The sequence below is a fragment of the Aythya fuligula genome, chromosome 7 (genome assembly GCF_009819795.1).
Source record: "Aythya fuligula isolate bAytFul2 chromosome 7, bAytFul2.pri, whole genome shotgun sequence".
In the NCBI taxonomy this organism is placed as follows: Eukaryota; Metazoa; Chordata; class Aves; order Anseriformes; family Anatidae; genus Aythya; species Aythya fuligula.
The window spans coordinates 26,369,500-26,392,318 of record NC_045565.1 but is presented as its reverse complement, the minus strand read 5'-3'; the positions used below and the strand labels follow the sequence as shown (position 1 = coordinate 26,392,318).

The 22,819-nt window shown below is 39.1% G+C and overlaps 1 protein-coding gene across 1 annotated transcript in view; it reads left to right on the top strand.

Moving 5' to 3' along the window:
- The window catches only part of LOC116491251 (VPS10 domain-containing receptor SorCS1-like), a 289,913-nt gene extending 269,177 nt beyond the window's left edge, over positions 1–20,736 (top strand). Inside the window, exons 24-28 of the mRNA XM_032191107.1 lie at positions 10,373–10,472; positions 15,270–15,375; positions 15,548–15,708; positions 17,059–17,177; positions 18,544–20,736. Of these exons, the coding sequence (XP_032046998.1) occupies positions 10,373–10,472; positions 15,270–15,375; positions 15,548–15,708; positions 17,059–17,177; positions 18,544–18,600 (543 nt within the window). The 3' untranslated portion in view covers positions 18,601–20,736. The remainder of the gene's footprint in view (positions 1–10,372; positions 10,473–15,269; positions 15,376–15,547; positions 15,709–17,058; positions 17,178–18,543) is intronic.
- Positions 20,737–22,819: the final 2,083 nt, after the last annotated feature.

Sequence of the window (22,819 nt, the reverse complement as noted above, 5' to 3'; positions counted from 1 at the left end):
CGTTTCTTGGAGAAGTATATGTTTACATATGTGTTTATGTATGGGGGTTTCCAAAACTGGTTAGAAAAAATAATTATGGTACAATTGCATTGGATTTACAGGGGTCTAAACAATGACTGTATTAAGTGCTATATCCTTTTATTTATTTATTTATTTTTCCCAGCAGTGGAAACAAGATTTGATGGTATATTTAGGAGGGGAGAGTGGAGACTCCCATTTGGTACACGTCAGTAATGTTAAATTGGCATAAATTTGCATGATGTCACATTCTCTTACTTACAAGAGAACAGAAATTCTGTTCTACCTCATGGAAGTAACAAAAAAAGCAGAAAGGATTTAGGGGATTATTCCTGCCTACATGTACTAGAGTAGCTTCATAAGGCCAAGTTTATGAGGTTGTTAAGAATCTGAGCAAACACTGGAGGACAAGGCTAGGTGGTAGACCTGAGAAGGCCAGAATTTCATTGACTTAAGACACAGGGATGGGGTTAGATTATCCTGCCTGCTGCCTTCATAATGCTGGAAATGGAATTCCGTCACTCTTGTATGTTCTCTCAGTATGAGACTGAATGAAGGTTATGGTGAACAGGAAACTATAACTACCTGAGAACCCAAAAGATTCTGCCCATGCATGGGCCTACCATGATTACGACTAAACACTGTTAAAAACTGTGCTGGACAGAAATCCTGACATAGCTCTCACGTTATCTCAGGTTCTAGAGATAAAGATAATTAGCCCTGAGTGTATCTCTGCCTCCCCACACAGCATGTCAGTGACCCAAGCAGATGTACCCCATGTGGGTGTAAGCTATGTGAGCATTGGGGTAGAGGGTGTCATCAGCTCACATATCTTAGCCTCAGTGTTATGGTAAAATCCTCAGAATTATTGGATGCCTGCTAATCCACTGGATGGCAGAAGGGATTTAGCGTTTCTCTTTGTATTTGCCCCTGAAATTGTAAACGAGTAATGTCTTCTCAACAGTGTGTGTCTCAACACTATCTTCCCTTTCTTGTATTCTTATTTTCTAATATTTTTTTTCCTCTGCCTGGTCTGTAATTGCCTGTTGCAGTTTCCTCTTGAAGTGTTCTAAAGCCTTGTTAACAAACTCAGCCGGGGGCTTCAAATCACTAGGTCACCCATATTCTTAAGCTTTCACTTGCTCAGCATCCCTAGCCATCGTACTTTTTCTTTTCTTTTCTTTTTTTTTTTTTTTCCTTTTGACAAATGACTTTCCTCTGCAATTTTCCTCCACCCATATAATAAACAAAAAAGATGGAGATTTACTGCTCTGCCAAACCTTTCCTTCCCTTTCTCCTTTATCCCCTTTCTCTCTTACTCCATCTCAAATTGGCAAGGAAGCCAGTCCATAAACTATCAAATTTACATCTGACTCAGCTCCCCGCTGGCATTCAGCAACTTATTGTATTCTGCCAGTTACCCCTGTTCTATTTACCACTCCCTTTCTTCTCCTTGTAAAAATGGAGTCTCTGTGGCTGTGAAGAAAGGGAGCCCTGACAGCACTCTCATGACCCTTTTAATGGACAAAAAGAAATGTCATTTTCAGTGGGACTCCAGCAACTCGTCTGCATCCTGCAGGGTTGAAACAGTAACTTTTGCAAAGAAAGAAATTATTTGCCATTTGCAGCCAGCTGCTTCTTACAGAGAAGTATCTTCCCTGCTCCCATCAGGATGATCAGAACATATTTCTTATTAGTCTGTGGGTTCCACATTCCCCTTCAGAGTTATTAGAGGAGAAAATGGCATTGTTTTCAGTAGGGACTGCCTGAGGAAGGCCCCAAAAAGTGTTTCTCTCCTCAGCACTGAAGAGTATTCTAATACTATTCCTGTTTTTCCATCTGTTTGACCTGTAATCCTTTACCATCCCTTTCTCAAAGTGTTTCCAGAGCACATTCAATGGGATGAGTACTGGGAGTAGATGTTTTTGTTGATGACAGCTTAAGTTGCTTCTTAGGTACTTTATGAGGCGTAGTTTTCTTTTCTGGTTGGAAAAGAAATCTGTTTTGTGTTCACAAGCACGCATGAAACCATTCAAATGAAAGTATGAGAGATTGTGCGTTTGCAGGTGCAGACCCAAAGGAGCTATTTTCCTGCATAACTTTTCTAATTTGGAAGGGAAACTTCAAATTGTACAGGAACAAAATTGAAATAGTTTACATAAACACTGCAAGGGGGAAAAAACAATAAATCTCAAGTAAGCACTTAATTGTATAGGTTCATTTTTTCATGGTGTCGTATCACATGTGGAAGCTGATCTACAAACCTAAGACTCATGGTGAGCCTGTGCAGAGACATCATGCCAAACTGCTTCTGCTTCTGGAAAACTCGCTGTCAGAATAAATCAAATGGAAATGAGATTCAGAAATTAACGTCTCTATACTGCAAAAGCTCTTGTTGCCATGCTTGAGAGATGGAAAAATGTAATTCTCTCTCAAAATCAAAAGTTGGTAAAACAGAGCAAAACACCACAAAATGGAACCATGCACACCGTAGGCCTGAATTTGCCAGGACAATGAAGTGTACTATAACCTCCTCCTTCTCTTTTCATCCTATTAGAACCACCTAATGTTATTATGTATTACTGTGCTCATATGTTGTAGACGTGGTGATACAGCTGTGCAACCACCATATTCACATGCCAAGTACCAGAACAGAGACAAGGGACACGCTATGGTCCTGATATTCAGCTCTTCCAATCTGGGACTGAAAGGGGGGAGCCATGTAAATCATGTGGGTTATGGAAAGATTATGGACTTTTGTCACCTAGGTCAGGCAAGGCCGAGGGAAGCAGATGGAGAGGGATGAAGGGAAAAGAAGTGGTAGCAGAAGAGGAGCTTCAAACTACATCTCCCCACAGGGAACTCCTGAAGTTGCTGCAGGCTGTGTCTCTCATAGGTTTTTTTGGTCATTTGCTTAACCAAGCAGTATTTAATCCCCAGAGCTATACTGTAAATCTGACACATAATTAATGACCATGGGGGTTTTACTTTCTTGATGTTTACTATGGATGCAGATTAAGCTGTTCTGTTTGTGTCTTGTACGTAGTTATTTGTCTTTTTAAGCACACCATTGTGTCTATCTGGCCAGATTCTAGGCAGCCTCTAGGTACTCAGTTCCTGTTGATTTCAAAGGCAGCTAGATGTCCACTGCCCCTTGAGAATTTAGGTCTCAGTTGCCATTTATCAAAGTTGACTAAACACAGTAAGTCATAAACTGCTGGGTACGTAAATCATGGGACTGTCAAAGTGCATGAGTTGGGCTATGGACTGCACTACGCTACGCAGTTCCATGCACTTTTCCATAAGAACAGTGCATTTGTGTCTTGTGGTCTTGTTGAGACTAGGTGCCTAGATGGTGGATGTCATTTTCTCTTTAAGTTGATGTACCACTCTCATTCGAGTGCCCCAAATTATTTTTTCTGTCTAAGCACAGTACAAATTGGCTTCATATTTCTTTACAGATTACATTTACAAATGTGAACTCTGCATTCCTGATATTTCCCATGGGAGAATGAAGTCCCCTTAAATCAGTCTAACTGCTCTTGACAGATGGAAAAAAAAAAAAAAAAAAAAAAAAAAAAAAGCTGTGTATGAAACCAGGGACATTTTCTCAATGTGCAGCATGGGAGAATTCCATCTGACACATAAATACAGAGTTTGTGAGGACCTCAGATTACTTTGTCCACTCCACTTTCTGTAGTCATTGTAAACTTATTCTTCACAGCTTCTTAAAAATTAAAAGGCATTTTCAACCCGTGGAATCCCCAAGCATTTTGCGTATGAAAAAATACAATAAAATAAAATAATCTTGTATTCATGACCAGAATGCTGTAAAATTGTCTATTAAAAAAAAAAAAAAAAGTCTAATAGTGTTTTCCCTGCTTTATTTCACATCACATAAGGACAGACAACCAACCTGCTTAAAAAAGTAGAAATAATTTGCAGTTGTAAAATGCTGCTGCTTCATTTATGTGTTGTCACTGCCAACACCTTTAAAATATCCCAAATCTTGCATAAGCAGTCACTGAAAATAACCTTTAGCCACTTGGTCTGTAATGCAACTGTTACACCATCTTTATGGACAGGCTTGGTGAATGTGATGATTACCGAACTCATATCTGCTTGTTACAAAAGCCTTGAATTCTTCCTCTTCAGTGAAAGCCAAACCTCTTATTAATAGCATTTCAAGTATTTTTTTTAAGTAATATTAGCACTAATATGATATAAAATGAATGCATGGTAGGAAGATATTCTACTTAAAATTCAGAAGGCAGTGATACAAATGCACAGATACAATCACTCATTTATTTTTTTCAGTGTACAATTTTACTCCATATGAGAATTCTGAATAGTTATCTTTGTAATTATGCATTTCACAAATTTTATTCTCTCCACATTGTTTGTTAGTGGAGGCTTTTTGTCAAATACAGGAAATGTGTTGCCTGTTAAGTCAAACGAGTTGTAAACAGGAAATACATGACAACTCTAAAGAGATGTTTTTATATATTTTCATGTGTCTCCCTTTAGTTCTCCATTTGCATTCTTTTACCTTTCCTATTCAAAATAGCTGTAAAAGCAGAATGCAAAAGAGATGCAAGAGTAACTAGTTAATGACATCTGAGATCATTAATCTTTTCTCTGAAAAGAGCTATCAGCAATGTAGCAAGCATGATGGAGTCTTTGGCAAATGGCAACACCAGCTGGTGGGTAGCCAACTGTCATCAACAGATTGCAGCTGTGGCCACTATCCGTATCCAGCCAAAGAGATGGGAAATGACATGTATGACTGAATGTCAAATGGGCAGTGATGAACTGAGGAGACAAAATATCTCTGGCATTAACATTAGAGATACCAGCGGTAAGGAAGTCTGTATGTGTGTATGTCTTAGGATTTGTTCCTTAAAGCAGATTTAGTTATGTCTTTGCTTCATTGTAGCTGCTGTAGCTTCTGTATTTATTCTGGTTTTTCAACCACTCTCCTAAGCTTTAGTTGCTTAAGTGTTTTAAGATATTTACTTTCATTACTTTTCTTACTTCTGATGTATTTCAGATATGCTCATCAACAAAAATATTTTAGCAAGGTCATGATAACGAACACCTTTAAATCCTACAGAAAATGATGCAAATAAGTCCAAGAAATTAAATTCCATTACAAAGAATGGCAAATCAACTAGTGTTTACTACAAGATTTTTTTAAAAAACATCTGTAGCTTTGTATGCAGACCAAGTCTTTCATTGGGTGCTTGAGGAATGTTGGGCCAGTAAGAAGTAAAGGCGGCTGGGAAAAGAATGGAATAATATCTACTACAGGGTCTTGGTCCAAAAGCTTTTTTCCCTAGCTAATTTTCTTGATCAGCTGCTTGTGTGCCTTAGAAGAGGCTATCTATATATTTTGTCTTAATGTCATCAAATTAGTTTCTGCCATGTCACTATCAGTCCTCCCATTTTTGCTCAGTGTACAGAACAGCTCTTGATTTGCAACCCTCCTTCTCCTTTGTCCACCTAAAGTGTATCTTTGCTATTATGTTTAGGGTTTCTCTGGGTTCATATCTGCTGATCAGTTATCATTCCAGAGTAACCACAGGAATGTCCTTCTCTTTGTTCTCTCTCAGTATCTCTCAATACTAATTGCAGCTTGAATTTTGCATCTTTCAAGGGATCTCATGAAATTTCTGCTGGATCTGTGTAAATCAGTGATACTGGTGTTTTCTGTGCTAAGGCAAGTGAGGTGCAGGGGCTTCAATGTGAAGTAAACAAGGTCTTGTAGTGAGTGGCACAGTTTAACATAATCCACATTTGCCCTGACTCCACATACGCTTTTGTATTACCAGTCCAAGTTGCTTGCTACCAATCAATGTTCATGATTCTTTCCTTAGTTGTTTATTGATGTACCCAATGAATTGAGTAGAACTGTAGCACTCATTAGTTGAGATCCTTACACATTATCTTTAAAATGATCTAGATTCTTAACTAGTACATACTGGCACAGTTGAATCACATTCAATTAGTCTAAACCAATTTACACCAGAGATTTCAAAATTCAATAAAAGTATGGGAAAAATACTCTTCTGAGTGATAATTCTGTTTCTTGGTGCACACAGCTCTTTCATGGTCCTAATTCTGACAAAATGCTAAAAGAAGCTAAATTAATTTTTGTTTTGTTCCATTTTTAAATTGGAATCTCTTTTCTTTTCCTTCTCAAATTGTCTGTTATTATTATTCATTATGTGTCCTTTGATGAAAAATGATACATGAAGAATAGTTTCTATTACTGAATTATTTTTGCACATCATGCTTAATTTTGCAAATGAAGCAGATGAAGTCAATGAGGCTCAGTTAAGGACCAAAACTAATTCTGAAAGCTAATTATTTTCACAAGGGAGACTCTTCAAGACTATAAATTAGCAGGTTGCTATTCTAAGACATTATGTCTTCAGCTGAGTTATGTCTTCAGGAGTGAGAGAGGAACAGGGACATTCCTGAGGCCAACCTGTTCTCCAGCTGAGGGTTCAGCTGTTCAATTAAAGTCGTGTATTCATGAAATAAATAGGCATTTTGATGTTTTCTCATCTGTTTTTTAAACACAAGAGCTTCTATGGTACCACTTTAAATACAGACATAAAGGGAGGCATAAGACCTAAACTGTGTCCTGTTGAAACTGTTTCATTACCTCAGTGACTGAGATCAACATTTGTATGAAGATTTATTTCAAAAACATTTTGTTAACATTGAACACAAATCATAGAGTCCACTAACTTGTGATCCACTGAGCTAGAAACAGACTTAATAGAATAAGAAAGGCAGAAATGTTACTTCTCCAACTTTCTGAGTGCATATCTACAATTCACAGATCCTTTTGAGACTGTGTGATAAATATAAGCAGGACCAACTTACTCTGGAGAGTTGCGTCCAATTCCAATGTGAAATTGGCCCTTGAACTGTGTGTAACTTGCTTATTGACCTCAAACAATGAAGTTTATAGGTCTTTGTATATGGTTTGTATTTCAGATTAGCTTTAGGTGTACAGAACTTTTTTCCCCTCTTTCTATACTGCTAATATGTCTGTTCCAAAGAGAACCTGATTTTCCGTAGAGAAGGAAAGGAAAATATTGTAGCAAGCAAGCAAACATTTTAAAAACATGTCTGAATGCATCTGTTCTTCCCTCAGAAGTATATGTCAGGAGTCTCTAGAGCTGCGTGCAGAAAGCAGAAGTCTGATTCTCACTTAGAATCATAGAATATCCCAAGTTGGAAGGGACCCATAAGGATCATTGAGTCCAACTCCTGGGACCACACAGGTCTACCCAAAAAATATTGGGCTGTTACTCATTTTTAGATTTGTTCAAGTTCATAAAGACCCATGCAAAAAGTTGCACCCAAAAAGCCAGAGAGAGCAGGTAATTAATAGGGCCAAGTAAATAAGCTCTGTACTCTGAACAGCATGAACAGTTGCTGTCTGTTATGACTGTTTGTGTATAGTCTTGGAACAGTGGTGGCTACTTCAGACTTCTGCTGAAATATTGATGATTTCAGGCAGAAATATATATATATATATTTTCTGACTTACATTTGTACAGGATGTAGTACTATGAGGTCCTCATTCACAACAATATGCAACACAACAGTGAACTCCAGTTGTGTGTTTTTCTGTTCCTTTCTTCATTTTAACTTACTACTACACTCTTAGTACCTCTCCCCTTTCTATGAAGCCCTTTCATCAGATTGCCAACCAAGAATATTGGTTGAGATTTCCCTCATGCTCAGCTTGAGGCAGCCACAGCACCTCTCAGCTGCAATGTCCCTACGGGTGCTGTTGTTTTGTCCTCTTCTCTCTGCACTGCAGGAGTCCTCATGCAGGGTAAGTGAGATCTCAATGTTTTTCCCATTAGTGGTGCAAAACAAAGTCTCTGGCCCCATCTCATGACGGCCCCAAATCATGCTGATTTTCTTGAGGTTCTCCTATTCTTCCATTTCTTGTCCAAATCTTTGATGAAACCTCCAGTAGGTAACAGCACTTTCAAGTTGTGTTCTCAGTTATACATCACATGTTAAGACCTTCTTTGTATAGAGGGAATTACATATGGTTTTTACCTCCAGTTTCCCTGGCCATTTTGTGCAGCCCTCACACTGTGTTGAAGAGGAATGACACAACAAGGTGGTTGGCTCTTCAGTTCACTGTCTTGTGGTTGCTTTTTTTCATAGGCTCAGCTGCCCCAGCAGTATCAGGATGTCACAGCACAAAGGATGAAGATAATTTCTGCAGGTCTACCAGGAAGAGTTTTTAGGTCATGACTGGGACTGCAAATGACCAGGATGATATTTCTCCCCGTTTCCATGAGCCATTAATGTACCTGTTTTACAGAATATCCTTCTGCATCTGTTGCTCCAGTTTTAGACATGAAGCGCTCTTTATAGTTGTCACTCTTGGTTATTAATATGCTCAAATTCTTAAAGAGGGATATAATTTGCTTCCAAGGCTTTCTTCATGTACTGCACAGCTTTGTGTCACCATCCCTGCTGCTCTGAGCACACCAGATGGCTCTTTGTAAGCAGGTGGTATTTTTTCTTGCTATTGGAAGAAATATATTTACTGTTCATTCTGGCACCCGTGAAAAAAAATGTAAACTTTAAAGAGATATATTAGAAATATAAATAAAATGCCTGTAAGAGTTATTGCCAAATTGTTATTGGACCAAAGGCACCTAGTCAAGTGATCAGCAGCCAAAAATGAAGTGTACAAGCCAAGAGTATTGAAAGAACCATTAAGAATGTTAAAAAAAATAGAAGAGGCAGATAAATCTCATACTGTGATGAATGATAGCCAAGGAACATCTAATCATATCAGGGTAGCATTTTCTGAAATAACTCAACCAGACAAAAATGCAGAACATGAAAAAGATGGTTTAAAAATTATTGGAATGTTCTTTTTTTCTGACAATTTTTCATTAATCTTCAAGAAGAAATATGGATTTATTTAAAACAAATTAAATTAAGCGTTGAACAGTGCTATACCTACTGATCTTGGTATGGCTGTAAAAGCACAACTTTCTCTAAGTTGCATATGATTTGTGGAATGGTGTTCGTTGTGGTTTTTGTTTGTTTTTTTTTTTTTTGTTATTTTCCAACCACCACTCCCTAATAAGCCAACATTCAAAATAGTGGATATGTTCCATTGGAAAATTGCTTAGTGCTGCAAGAAAAGATGAAATAGATGAAACACCTAGAGAATGAACATACAGAAGAAACACAGCAAACTATCAACAGCATGTCTACAGGCTTCTATTCTTTGATAAATCTATCTGGATTTTTGCTTTTGATAGCAAGATGCGTGAAACTTCTTGGCTACAATTGAAGTGATACGGAGAAAGTGATGTATGTGCGTAATATGAAAAACTGACTCAGAAAAAATAATGTTTAGTAACAAATTGGACTGAAGCTTGACTCTTACTGTACAGATTTCACAGGGTCTTATCTCAACAAATGTTCATCTTTTCTGTTTCATGCTTTAAGGACAAATAGCCTGCTTTCATTTTCTGATAGAGCTCTATTGTTGTCCTCACAGTTATGGAAGAACAATTGAGAGATATAAATGTTCTGTGGGAGTTCTCTCCCATGAAAGAGAGAACATAAGAACATATTCTCTCTGTGCAACCCAGAAGAACAGATACAACATGCATTTTGTGTAAGACAAACACACTCTGTATTCAGTCAACAGCATAGACACTTTCAGAGTTTCAAGCTGTTTCTGGTATGTACTTAAGGATCAGGGAGCAGCTGGCTTGAAACTCAGAGTTGGATAAATTAAATTTGTTTCTAAGACTTGAAATCCAATGTGAGCTGGGGTAAGGTAAGGACTTAAACCATTCATTTTGATTTAGGTGTATCAAATGTTGTGAACATGCTCTAAGATCATAAAGCTGACCAGTCAATGAATAAATTGTTTGTTTTGAGCAAATGAGTATTAACAATTTAAATGCTTGTCTTTATTTGGGTAGCAAATGGAATTCACTGATTTACTGTTGCAGGATTGTCCTGCAGGCACTCATACTGGTGCAATGTTCCTTTGAGGCTCAATCCCTTTTTGCTGTTGGGCTGTTCCTAAAGCAGTATTGTGGGACAATTTATTGGTATCAGTCATTGCTAGCCATCCACATACCACTCTGGATATAAAACCGGGAGACATGTTCACCTGCCACTAAACCCCTTTATATAAGGTACAGAATTTGTACTCTGAAAGACTGATAACTCTGCAAAATCTTTGCTTTGTATACAGCTGCATTCCCTACCCACCTACTGTCAATCTATACTGATGATAAAGAAAAAAATATATTTTTTATTTTCTTCTTGTTTCCAGATTTCAGAAACTCTGGTCCAGAAACTGAAGCAAAACTTTGTCCATTTTGATTTGAAGCCAGGGGTTCGAATTCTTGTGCATGCTGCCCATTTAACAGCAGGTCAGTATCCTTTTTCTTTGTACACCTTTTATGTTGATCTGTAGCACAACTCAGTGTATGGGCAGATATTAAAATGTCAACTATGCCTCACCTTTCTTTGTCATGCCAAAAAAAAAGAAAAAAAGTATAGTGGCATTTTTGTTTTTAGGTAATACTTCTGTTTATTTATGTCAAGAACTTGCTGTTGTGTTGGAAATACAGTATAACTAGAAGTAGAAGTATGTGTTTTTCTGCTGTTTTGTGAAATATTTAACAGCTAAGAAGCACCATGATGTATTCAGCCTGGATCACAGACTGCAAAGGTTACCAGCTAGCTTTGGACGCTTTCTGTTATTTTAGAGTCAGTGAACATTCGTATCAACTAAGCATAGTTCAGAAGTTGTTCAGCAGTCAGAAAGACTAGAATCAATTTGCATATGCACACACATAAGATCAGGCAGTTTGCTCTTTAACTAATCCTATCTCAAAATGAACCATCTTCGAAGTCCTTATGTTTAATTATATGTGTCTCTGTGTTTTCTGTGTGCTAAACCCTCATTTCACAGCACAGGCCCTTTTTAACTATTGCAGGAGATGAAACATACTAATCCATGCTCAGGATTTTTAGGAATTGCTTTTCCCTGGGATGTGCTGGGGAAAACTCATAATTCTGATCGGCTCTTGTCAGCTTCTCTGCTAATAGGCAAATAAAAAGCCTCAGTTCACCCTTACCAGTGAAATGCTCTACAAAACCCTTTGCATGGTGTGAACAGATCTGCCCAAACTGGTGTCAGCTCATGTGCTGCCCTGTCAATAAAAGGTAAAAAGAGACTGTTAAGAAAGTGTAGTGTGATTGCATTTAAATCCTTCTAAAAGAAAGCCTTGATGTTTGCAATACTTCATGCTTCCTAAGTAGAACTTGCTAATACCTGCTCTACAAATATTGCTGTGTGTTTAGCTTTCCATTATCTGTGGAACAGATGATCAGATGCCTACTTTCAGACAAGTTAAAAACAAAAGCATATAAAAGCTGATTAATGTCTAATTAGAAAAAAAAAAAAAAAAAAAAAAAAAAGCATGGACAGTCAGTATAAGTTTGACCTTCTTTCTTTTGTAGATTGTAAAAAAATATCAAAAGACATATGACAGAAGAATTGCACGTCTTTATGTTTAAGATTTTATTTTGTATGTAATTCATATAATAATTGCTGCCAATGAAGTGATCTTTGGCCTTAGTTTTCAACAATGACCATATGATTATGACCAGTGATAACATACGCATTTTTAGAAAACTCTCAGTGCCAATCTCCAGATTTTAGGGAAGCTATCTGAAAGCATCTTAATATGAACATCCAACTTGGAGTTACCTGAAATTGATCACTGCTTTTGTAATTTGTTTCTGTGCACTTACTCTGCCTATGCACAAGGCTGTTTTGCATTTTGATCAGTGTGCATTAAAGTCAAGATCAACCCCCAAATGAACATCTGATTCCTCTGTCCTTGGAGATCCTATAGGTCTTTTCTAATACATTATGGTTAGAAAGAATTGCCTCAAAAATATGTGGGAAAAGTTCATCTTTAGCTCTAGCTACTGAGGGGACATTCTAGATTTCATGCAGTGGAAACATGACGTTCATGTCTCTAGATTCATATTTAATACAGGGTGAACCTGAATACAAGTTTTGTACTATATATAGGAGCTTTCTGCAACATCTGGGGGAGGAATTTGGTACATCTCTGCAATAGGGGAAGTAGAGAGTCTGCAGCAGATCCATCGATGCACAGAGTTGGCTAAAAGCTGGGTAGGTTAAATCCCAAATCCCAAAGTAAGCAGAGGTATATTTACATTTTTCCTGGGCTGCTAAACCTTTGTTTTCTGCCCTGTGTGAACCAAAAGGCAGGGTCTTTCATTATGGCATACTGCCATGCTAAATAATAGTATGGCCTGCAGGTACACACTGGCCTGTTTCTAGCTCACTCAGACTGAAGCAGAGGGTTCTCAGCTGAGACACCCTTTGTAAATACAGCATCTTTGTGCTCACTGAAACTGTATATTTTTGTTTGTATCTATGCATACACTAGGAATGAGTACTCTGTCCATAATAGAAGGAAATACTCATTTACCCTGCAAGGTAGGCTTTGTTGTGCTTCTCTTCTATGCTTCTGTTGAGACGTGAGTAATTGCTGTAACCAGCTTCACGGTGTCCTATAGCAACATTACAGGATTGTGTCTCTTACAGAAATATGATTCAGTAAGAATGCAAAATAATCACGGACTGCCAAACTAGATATTTAAATAGTCCAAAGAGCAGCTGCTGTGGGGTCTTTGAGGAAATATGGCTCCTTACCAAGCTGCTGATGTCACGATTTAATTCCTTGTCTAAATAAAAACCTCAATTTCATGACATCAAAACTTGAGGACAGTTTAGAATTTGACAAAATGCCAAAAGAGGGATTTACTTTGCTGATGAAAACTATTGTTTGAGTTGTCAAGGAAGAAGAAAAAAATATGTATTTGAAACTCAAGCTCTTAAAAATAATAAAATAAAGCAAGGAAACCTGCAACCCATGTGGTCCAGAGATGCAGTTCTGGTTTGTGGTACCAGTTTTTCACTGTGACTTTGTGTTGGACTCCTGGCAGCTATTAGCTAAGGTTGACCTAACCACTCATCTCATCAAGTGTATGTGTAAGTGCACATGTACATAAATGTATGCACACATGTATGTAAGTACATCCCCATGCCTCAGTGCACACACGTTACTTCTTGTTTGTGTGCTTGGTCATGCACAGCAGATATTTCTGCAGCAGAGAAGCTGCAGAAAACAGAAGTGCAGGTATCTAAATTAACTTGGTGTGAATATTCAAGCAGAACCTGCAGAAATGAGCCTCTGTGCATGTTGTATGTAGACATATGCATTCCCTGGAGCACAGAATGATGGGCATTAGATTCAGCACATTTCACACCTCTGTCTTCTTTGTTCAGGCCACACTGGAGAAAGGATTAATTTATGGCAACTCTGGACAACAGATTGCAATACATTCATGTTCATTCCTCCTTCTCAACAAATAAAATAAAATAAAATAAAATAAAATAAAATAAAATAAATAAAATAAAATAAAATAAAATAAAATAAAATAAAATAAAATAAAATAAAATAAACAATGTCCCCAACCCAGCAAACAACAACCTCCAAAGTAAAATATGCCAGCATTCCTCACAAAGCAGTTAAATAGCTGTTTATTACCAGACCCTGAGTGCAGCATTAGAACAAGAACATTGAGTGATACTGAGCCTGAATCGGTCAGAGAGCCACTTTGTCATCCCACAGAACTGCAGAGACCCACAAAGTACAGACACAAAGGACACGGTGGAGACATGTGTGAGGAATTCGTAGTAATAGATCATTTCACCCCAGTGCCTCAGCTTCCTGAGCCTAGCCTGCTTGATAAAAGTTGTTTTTTTTTTTTCCACTTCTCATTGTAAATTTCAGCTTTATCAGGCTGAGTGTGACTGCTGAAAGCGTGCGTGTGTGTGATATGTGAACCTGAATAAGTATTTGCTTGTGAGTGCATAATTTTTATTTGCTGTCTATGTTTTCGAACGGGTCTGCTCAGCGTTTGTGGATTGGGGCAAGAGAGAGAGGATGCATGTGGCAATGGTTCAAGTTAACATCCACTGCCTTGCAGAGAAGTCATTACCCTCATCTTCCATGTGTAACACAGATATAGGCCGTCAGTGAGGATGTACCTGCTGTGTGCATTAGCTCTACTCTGTGGCACATCTACAGGTGCATGTCTGTCTACAATCTGTTTTATTAGTGTCTGCGTGAGCAGCGGAGCCTTCTGGGTCTCTGTCTCCCTCTGTGGATGCTAGATGTCTTCCTGTTTTTGTGTGTATATATAAGTGATGGAAGCTGTCTTTTGGATGGAAGATGTAGAAACTACATCTACTTAATGTAGTTTATTTTGTATTTCTGGGAAAGCCACACTTCTGGCTGTTTTCTGTGGCTTTATTTTGAAAGAGGCTATGAAAAGACACTGCACAAAACTTTGAGAAGCACAGGGAGTTTTTGTATGGTTAGGCTTTTTTTATTTTTTTCTTCAACTTGTGCACTTCCTTGCAAGGAAGACTCCTGGGGAAGAGAACAGGGCATAAAGGGGAAAAAAAAAAAAAAAAAAAAAAAAAAAAAAAGTGTTCAGAAGAGATGAAAGGGAGAGAGGAAAGAAAGAAAAATGTCAAAGGTGTGAGAAGAGCTTGCCACGATAAGGCATGGGTGCTGAGGCAGTGTTTGTGAACAGTACTGGACTTCTGTTAGGGACAGAAGAGGACTAAAAGGACTTAGAAGACAGCAATATGTTTGGTGGGAATCATTGCTTAAAAATAAATTCGGTAGCCAGTTGTTCATTATTCACCATGTACTGGGAGCTACCTAGACTGCCTCCAAGAAAAATAAAAAGTCAACATGACAAGTCAGCCCATGGTTAGCTCCAGGATGCTTCAGGATGTCTGGTTTTGATACTCAAGTGACCTTGTTTGCAACTACCTTAGGTAATTGTCTGCAGCATGTTTCAGATGTTCTTCTAATAGGCCTCTGAGGAGAGTCCTCTAAAAAAGCTATAGGGCCTTCTGGGGTTAGGTAGAGCACTACAGGTGGTCTGAACCCAGGTTTCTCCACAGCTTTTTTAGAAACGGAGAGGGGCCTTGGAGACAAGTGGATAGATGAGACCGGTTACAAGGAGAATAAACTAAATTTTTGGAAAGAATAATTTTTGCTCCAGGCTGGAGGTGGCTGTAACCTTCCTCCCCTGTCTTGCAGCTCCCCTGGTGGACCCGACTCCCAGTCACAGTGGTTCAGCTATGCTGATGCTCCTCTCTGTCGTTTTTGTGGGACTAGCTGTGTTTGTAATCTACAAATTCAAAAGGTATGACCTTCCCTGGGCCATTTCCTTCTCCCCACTGCCACCTTTCACTGAGGCATCTGGGTTTTGTTTGCTGGGTTTTCTTTTCACAGTGTTTTTATTCTTGGTTTTCAAAAACTGATGGCACATCATCTGCCAGAGTACCCCACAATGATGGTTTCTGTTAATGTTTTAGGAAGATTCCTGGCCTTAATATATATGCACAGATGCAGAATGAAAAAGATCAAGAGATGATCAGTCCAGTCAGTCAGAGGGAAAGCATACCTAATGTCCCTCAAAGTGAGCTGATGAGCCCTGAGCAACTAGTAGATGAGAAGTTGGATGTCCAGCCCATAGGTAAATAACTTGCAGCATCCTGCAGCTGGTCAGACTCTGACTTATAATTGGCTAACCCTTTTCTCAGCCTTCCCCCTTCCCATCTTCCTGCACACTCCTCCTGCCATCCTCTTCTGCTGCAGTGTTAGTTTTGCTAGAGGAAACCTTGCTAACTCTCCCCTCCCCCTCACTGCCCTGTGGTGAAAGGGAGAAAAACAACTTTAGGCTTTTCCCTTCTCCTAGTTGCTCTATGTAGATCCTCTTCCCTTCTCAAAAATCCTGCATTATAAGGCAATTTGATTTATTTTGCTGGGGCTGATGTAGTTGCGGGGCTACACCCCACACCTGAGTCCTGTCCAGAACTTCAGCCTCCCTCACCTGGAACATGCTGGTGAGCAGGTGATTTGGTAAGTCAAATCTAAAAGTTAACTATTTGTTGATGTTTTCACTGCTGTGGCCTTCATGCTGTGCCAGACCTCATTGCCAGTAGCAATGCTAGCCTGACTGCTTCTCAGAGAAACAAAGTAAAACCTGGGATGGCAGCATTGGACAGCTGGGTTTGCCCTCAGGCTGATTCTCCCACAGGACTCTGTGGTTGAAAACTTAACAAAGCAGGCTTTTGTAGGACCTAAAGTGAGCAAAGTTGAGGCGAGCATACTGGGACCAGTCACACATTTGCTCATGCTTATATGATGTTACCCTGGCTACAGTAAAAGTGTTGGGATGGAGAAGAGAGGTTTCAGCCTAGGGACATGTTCATTTAAAGCCAACACTACTTGGGCATTACTCAGGAATTGCACAGACATTGTTCGGCTATATTTGTGAGGTGACAGCTCTTCAGGCCGAGACCATAGGAACTTGCAGGAACTTGTCCTGCATGTAAGGACATGGACAGGTTTTAGAGGAATTAAAATGTATAGCTGTTTTGACTCAGACAGAAGTGAGGCATAGTCATAACTGAGATCCCTTATTTGCACAATTTCATTAACCAAATGTTAGTTCTCACCTGAGGATGTCCCTAAATTGTACAGGAGTTTGCTAAAGCATATTTGTTGTAGGTACCATGGAGAGGAAGCAAGGGGAAGGGTAATTAAAAGAGGGAATTATGCTAAGATTGTGGCCTGTGAAACATCCTAGAAGGAAAAAGAGAAAAGTCTCTTGATGTCAAACTAATGTCTAAATTGGAAGCTCCACTGCAATCAATAGTAATCTCTTGTCACCCATTAACCTTGGTTAGACTTAACCTTAGAAGATCTGGTAGCTATTAAAAGCTTTTAGCAGCTATTCATCAGCAGACTTGGACATCCCTGCTTAGCAGTACACAGGATGGAGTGAGGGGACCAACCTTCCCATGTGGTGTTCCCCATACAGAGCAACCCCAGGCCACAGTCCAGAACCCAAGGAAAGGAAATGCAACCAAGGTAGTCTGGACAGAGGACTTCCAAAAGGCTTGTGGATCACCAAGAGGTTTCAAGCCAAGACCCGGAGCGGTGGGTCCTAAATTTTAACAATTCTTTTCTGTTTCTTTTTTTCCCTTTTCCTTTTTACCCCAGAAATCTCCAAGGCAAAACTGATGTAAGTTGCTAAGAGAGAAACACACAATTTCAGGCCAAGACTCTGTTAACAGAGTTAGATGGGCTTTGATCTTCCTCTTTCTAAAGGAATGTAATGACCATGGTTGATGCCACTCCAGGGGCAGGCAAACATATTTTCACAGGTCACTCAGTCTGAAGTGGCAACAGTCAGCCACCTACTAGCTCTACTGAACATAGCTCAAAAGTGCTCTTGCTGGTGTTGGGAACTAATCCTTTGAAGCCTTTAGGAACAGAGCAGTCAAAAAACAATTGTAGGGGTAGGTTTCCATTTGGTGCAACTATAGCATTTCTGGCTTTCTACAATATCCAGCATTTTGTAGATTTCTCAGCTGTACCCTGTGCTGCTTGACACTGTATTGAACCAGAAATTGGCCTTTTATACATCCTTGATTTTCACCTGTAAATGCACCAGTGAGCACAAAAGGTGAATGTGTGGGATAGATAAACTCAATTCTCTATCAAAAGGAATCAGTACAACAAACTTCCTAAGAGTGTTTTCCATCCTGGCAGCAAGATGAATGAGGAAACTAAAGCAGAGCTCATTGACAAAATGGAAAGGTCTGGACCTAGGTGTGAACAGAATAGAAAGTGCAAAGGCTCTTTGCTGTCCTATGTAACCACCTCATCTGTTTCTGGAAATCAGCAATTTATTTTTTAATGAGTTTACTTTCTTTTGGGAAAACAAAGCAAGTCTGTAATTGGGTGTTTCTCTTTTGTATGCTTGTTCAGAAGCCAGTTTTGTTTTTATTTTTTTTATTTATTTATTTTTTTTTTCAACCCCATTGACTAACATCCAGGGACTAACATCTCTTCCTTGGATAAATCTAAATGAATGTCCCTGGATCATTTAATTTTCTTTCCAAGCCCTGGCAGCAAAAAACACAGTTCCTATCTTCTGGATATGGAAGTTTAGGCTCTTCTTTTGCAAAGGCAAAACTTAAGGTTATTTATAGAATCTCCAGCACTTTATAATTGCAAATGAGTTACACATTTCCTCTGAGGACCTCAACCCCTCCTTCCCTCCACCCTTCTGCTCTGGCCTCTCCCTCTTCTGTTCAACATGGGTGAATCATCTTCATTCATTAGTAAAAGAACAGGACATCACCTTCAGTGTTTTGAATGACAAGAAAACATTTCTGGGAAGAAGGTGTCAGTCTGGAACAGCTGAATCCCAAAGGCCAGCAAAGTGATACCTTTAAACGTCTTTGTCTAAACACGCTTTTTGTTTACTGACCCTTATTTTGTTCTTTGTTTGCTACAGGAAGTATTTCCACAGCTGCTGAGCCTCAGAGCACAAAAGAAATCCCTACCTATGTAAATGGTTGAATTGAGGACACCGGTATATATATATCTATATTGAAAAAAAGAGGAGAGCTCATTGCATTTGGACTTTTTAATTCTTCAGATGACAAAGGGTTTTTAGCTTTAAGCCTGTGCATGTGGACATTATACTGACACCATAGCAGAACTGCATTGTACAGGTGTAAAATTTTAGTGGGGGGTGGGGGGAGAGGAACTGATATCACTATTTACCCCTGCAGCCCTTCCCTTCACCCCTTCACTCTCTCTTTTTTTCTGATCTGTCTCTAATTTGTAGAAAATTCATAATGATATAGGCCAAGAATATGCATGGGGGTCTCTTCTTTAGGGAGATGGGTGGGCTGGGATGTGGGGGAGAAGGGCTGGGGAGGTGGGAGGGAGCATTTAGGGTTCTTGGCTTTAGATTTAACCTGCTCTTTTAGCACTTTGGGCTGCGGGAAGGCTAGCTGCCCCAGTAGACTTTCATAGGTCACACACAAAAAATCATATTGGAGTTTAAAGACACTGAAAATCTTGGGTCAGTCTGGTTTATGTCTTCATATGGACTCTGCCCTTCGTTCCTCTAGCTGCAGCTGCTGCTCACACCCCATAGCTGTGTGGAGGCTGGGTGTGAGCATGGACGATCCCACCTGCAAAGCCAGGCTCTTTACTAAATGGCTTTTTAGCCTATTCACACCAAGGCACCCCTTTGATAGTACTGCTCAGAAGTAGCCTTCTGCCCCCTAACCTTGGACTGAACAGAATAACAGACATTAGAGACAAGGAGATCTGTCCAAACTGTGCTTTTAGGAGCTTATTGCCACTGTACTTTTAGGAGGTTATTGCCAGCATGAACTTACACCGTACTTTGCACCAGCCTTACACCTCCAATTTGGGCTAAGAGAAAGCCTAATAACACCCTCAGCTGCTTTTAGTGTTGACCTATGGAGTTGTCTGGGGAAGTCCCAGGAGATCTCTGCCTTTTGGAAGTCACCCCAAAGCCTGACATTATTTTTGAAAGACACCTTGTCATTATAACAGGGAGCAGGGAACAGCCTGTGTGCAGTTTCTCATGGCCTTCTTGGCAAACCCTCTTGGTTGCAGATCTGCAGACTACTGCCATTCTGGGTGGAGGGGATGAGAGTAAAGTAGGATCTGGCTCGAGATTGTTCCCATGTATTTTGAGCCCCAGCACCACAGGACTGCTCTTGTACAAGATTTTGAGTTCTTACCAATACCATAAGGTTGCATCTTACACTGCAGCTAGAAATGTAACAGCAGGACATGTGCATATAGACTATGCAAAGGAACAGGGGGAAAGTAGGCTTAGCACACCTCAATCAGGTCTTTCCAGGACACTGTGTATCTGGCTGAAGCCTAAACCGTGTCCATCACACCTATTGATTTCCAATGCAACTCAGGTAAACTTAGCACCAGGATCTTGTTTTGAAGTGCAAAGGGAGAAAGACAGTAACCAATATACATTTACTTAAATATGTTAGGTGAAAGCAAATACCAGCTGTTTCACAATCAATGCAGCACACTTAGGGGGCACCCTGATTCCTGAAGCGAGTGAGTTTTGTTCAATAAATGCTGCACATGGCAACCTGCATCAAAAACAGAACAAAGCAGCATTACTGGCATAGTCTGGAGTCCTGGGGCTGGAAGAGGATGGTTCTGAAAATTTCTCTGTCACATATTGGGCATAAGACCCAACCAAATTGTTTGATGGCAAAGGAAAAAATAAAAAGATGATACCAAATATGAGAGCATTAGATCTATAGTAGTCAAAGGATAATCACAGTATGGATCCTCTGCCTTTTTCTGTAGTTTCTCTGCAGACAGGTAGAAACACAACAGTTTGTATGGCTTTGCTATTGTTTGCAACTACAGCTTTAAGAATGATGGAAAACTTTTGGCAGAAACTGTATAATACTCCCCACTGAGATCCAACATTAGCCAACTTATTTTTATAGTAAGTCAATCAAAAAGTTTTCTTATAGTGTTGGAACTATTTCTAATTTTAAAATTACTTTTTTTGATGTACTTTTTCATCTTCTTTTTCCCTTTCGTTAAATACAATGTAGCCTACTGTATAATTGCTATTGTTTATTGCTTTTACAGTCATATTTATTAAACAGATTATGTCTCTAAATGAAGGCCTGTGTTTTTGTTGTTCATTTTAATACTCTGTCCTGGACTGGGATAACTGATGACTTTAAAACAGGAGGAAGAGAATATCTTTAAAAATAAAGGGTTGTTCAATAATATGGGAAGCACAGGAGTGAGAGATGGTGATAACAGAGTGCTTCTGAAATGTTGCTGTTCTTAGAAGCAAGGTGCCAAGATGAAGTTAACTTTCTTAGTCCTTGGGCAAAGTGCTTCATAAGTGAAGGTAGGTACTGTTATCTCCATTTTACAGGTGGGGAAACTGAGGGATGCAGATCTGAAATGCTCTTTTTCTGGTTTCCAAACTGGCAATGGCAGAGCTCTGAGCAGCTCCCTTGAGTTCCAGCTCCATTCTCTGCCCAGTTATCCAATCCTATGCACGCTCACTGCCAAAGGTCCCTTTAAAATATCCTTTTGCCAACATTGATGAAGGAACGTTTTAGGTTTTGCAATTACTAATTAATCAGGTTTTATACATGAAAGCAATGAAGCATAGAAAGTTTCAGTCAGCTTGCCAGATAACAGTAGATACATGCTGTTGAAAAAAGGAAAGAAAATGTAGCTGCTCTGCTTTTCAAGTTAGAATGCAAGCACCAGACCATTCTGCTTCTTATAGCTATCTCCTGGTTCATTTCTCTACCCCGTTTTGTACCTGTGCCATATGAATTTACATACGCACATAGTCAAAGATCTGTGCTTCAGAATCCCCAACAACCAAAGCTGTGATATTACATGTTAAGTACAGAAATGTTGAGTTTGGTTATTGTAGGAGTGTGGAGTTTTCACAGCTTGGGAAAATCCTAGTATAATTACTCTTAGTAGCCTAAAATGTTAAAGCAGACACTGTAGCCTTCCTTCACCTTTCATTCAGGCTTGATGAACAGCCGGCACAGTGATGGCCATTGAGCAGGTGACTGAGAAGTATGTGTAGATGTAATCTGCTTTTATAGTTTAAGTACCCACCTGAATTAACAGGCATCTGCTCTGGCCATAAACACTAAGTCTGGTGTTGGCAAGCATCTCTAAATCATTTTCAGATGATTCTCTTCAGTCTGTGTGTGTCCTGAGGCAAAGACTGATTGTTATTTGTGGCTGTTGTTTTCTGGTTTATGTGACAACACAGCAATGTTCTGATAATGACTGAACACAGGTAGTAAACAAAGACTATATCAAATACTTAAAATATCCAATGTGGATATTGGATATTAATTGTCTCTTGGGATATGATTGTACCTTAAAAAGTTTATTATCCTTTTCCAGAAAACAAAAACAAAAACATCTAGTTAAAATATGGTTCAAAACTCAAAATATTTTCCTAGTCTGATGTAGATTCTCTACCATCATCTTAGCTGCCCGACCACAGACATATGGATGGGACAGATGTACTGGATTCAGAGCAATTCATACTTCTCCATCTAACATGACATCTAGGCTAAAATGGTGGATTGCCTTTCCTGGAAATCAGTAGGTGTTAGTCACCAAATATTTTTGAGGATCTGGTCCTCAAACAATTGCTTTCTGTTAATATACGTCTATGTTAAATTGTTTTAACTTTTACTGGAAAGCAAGACTATTAAATTACTTGCTTATGCAAATAAAGCAGGAATTTCCAGTGACTCTAAATGAATACATTTATGGTCCTGTCAGCTTCTGCTCAAAGTTTCTGACAATTGCATTTAGTCTGGTACCTAGAACTGATAACAAAGGATTAGTATTTTATCTGTGTGCTGTCATCTCTCATTGAATGCATGGAAAATTTCCTTGCATATCCCTTGCACATTTCCATTTCCTAGCACATTATATCTCTAGGTATGTTCAGTGTTTTGAACACTACCCCTGGTTGCAGAGCTACCATGTTCATGGCGTTAAAAAATAAAACTTTATTTTGCTTCATTTAATGAAATTCAGTCCTTGCATTCCTCCATGAAACAGAATAGTAAAGTGTGTGAATAAATAATGCTTGAGCTAGAACAGATCCATTTAGATTAGAGTGTTGGTATGATCCTGGCCATAATACCCAAAAGAAAACACTGAAGTCAAATTGTTTTCTGATTGATAAGATCAAAGTG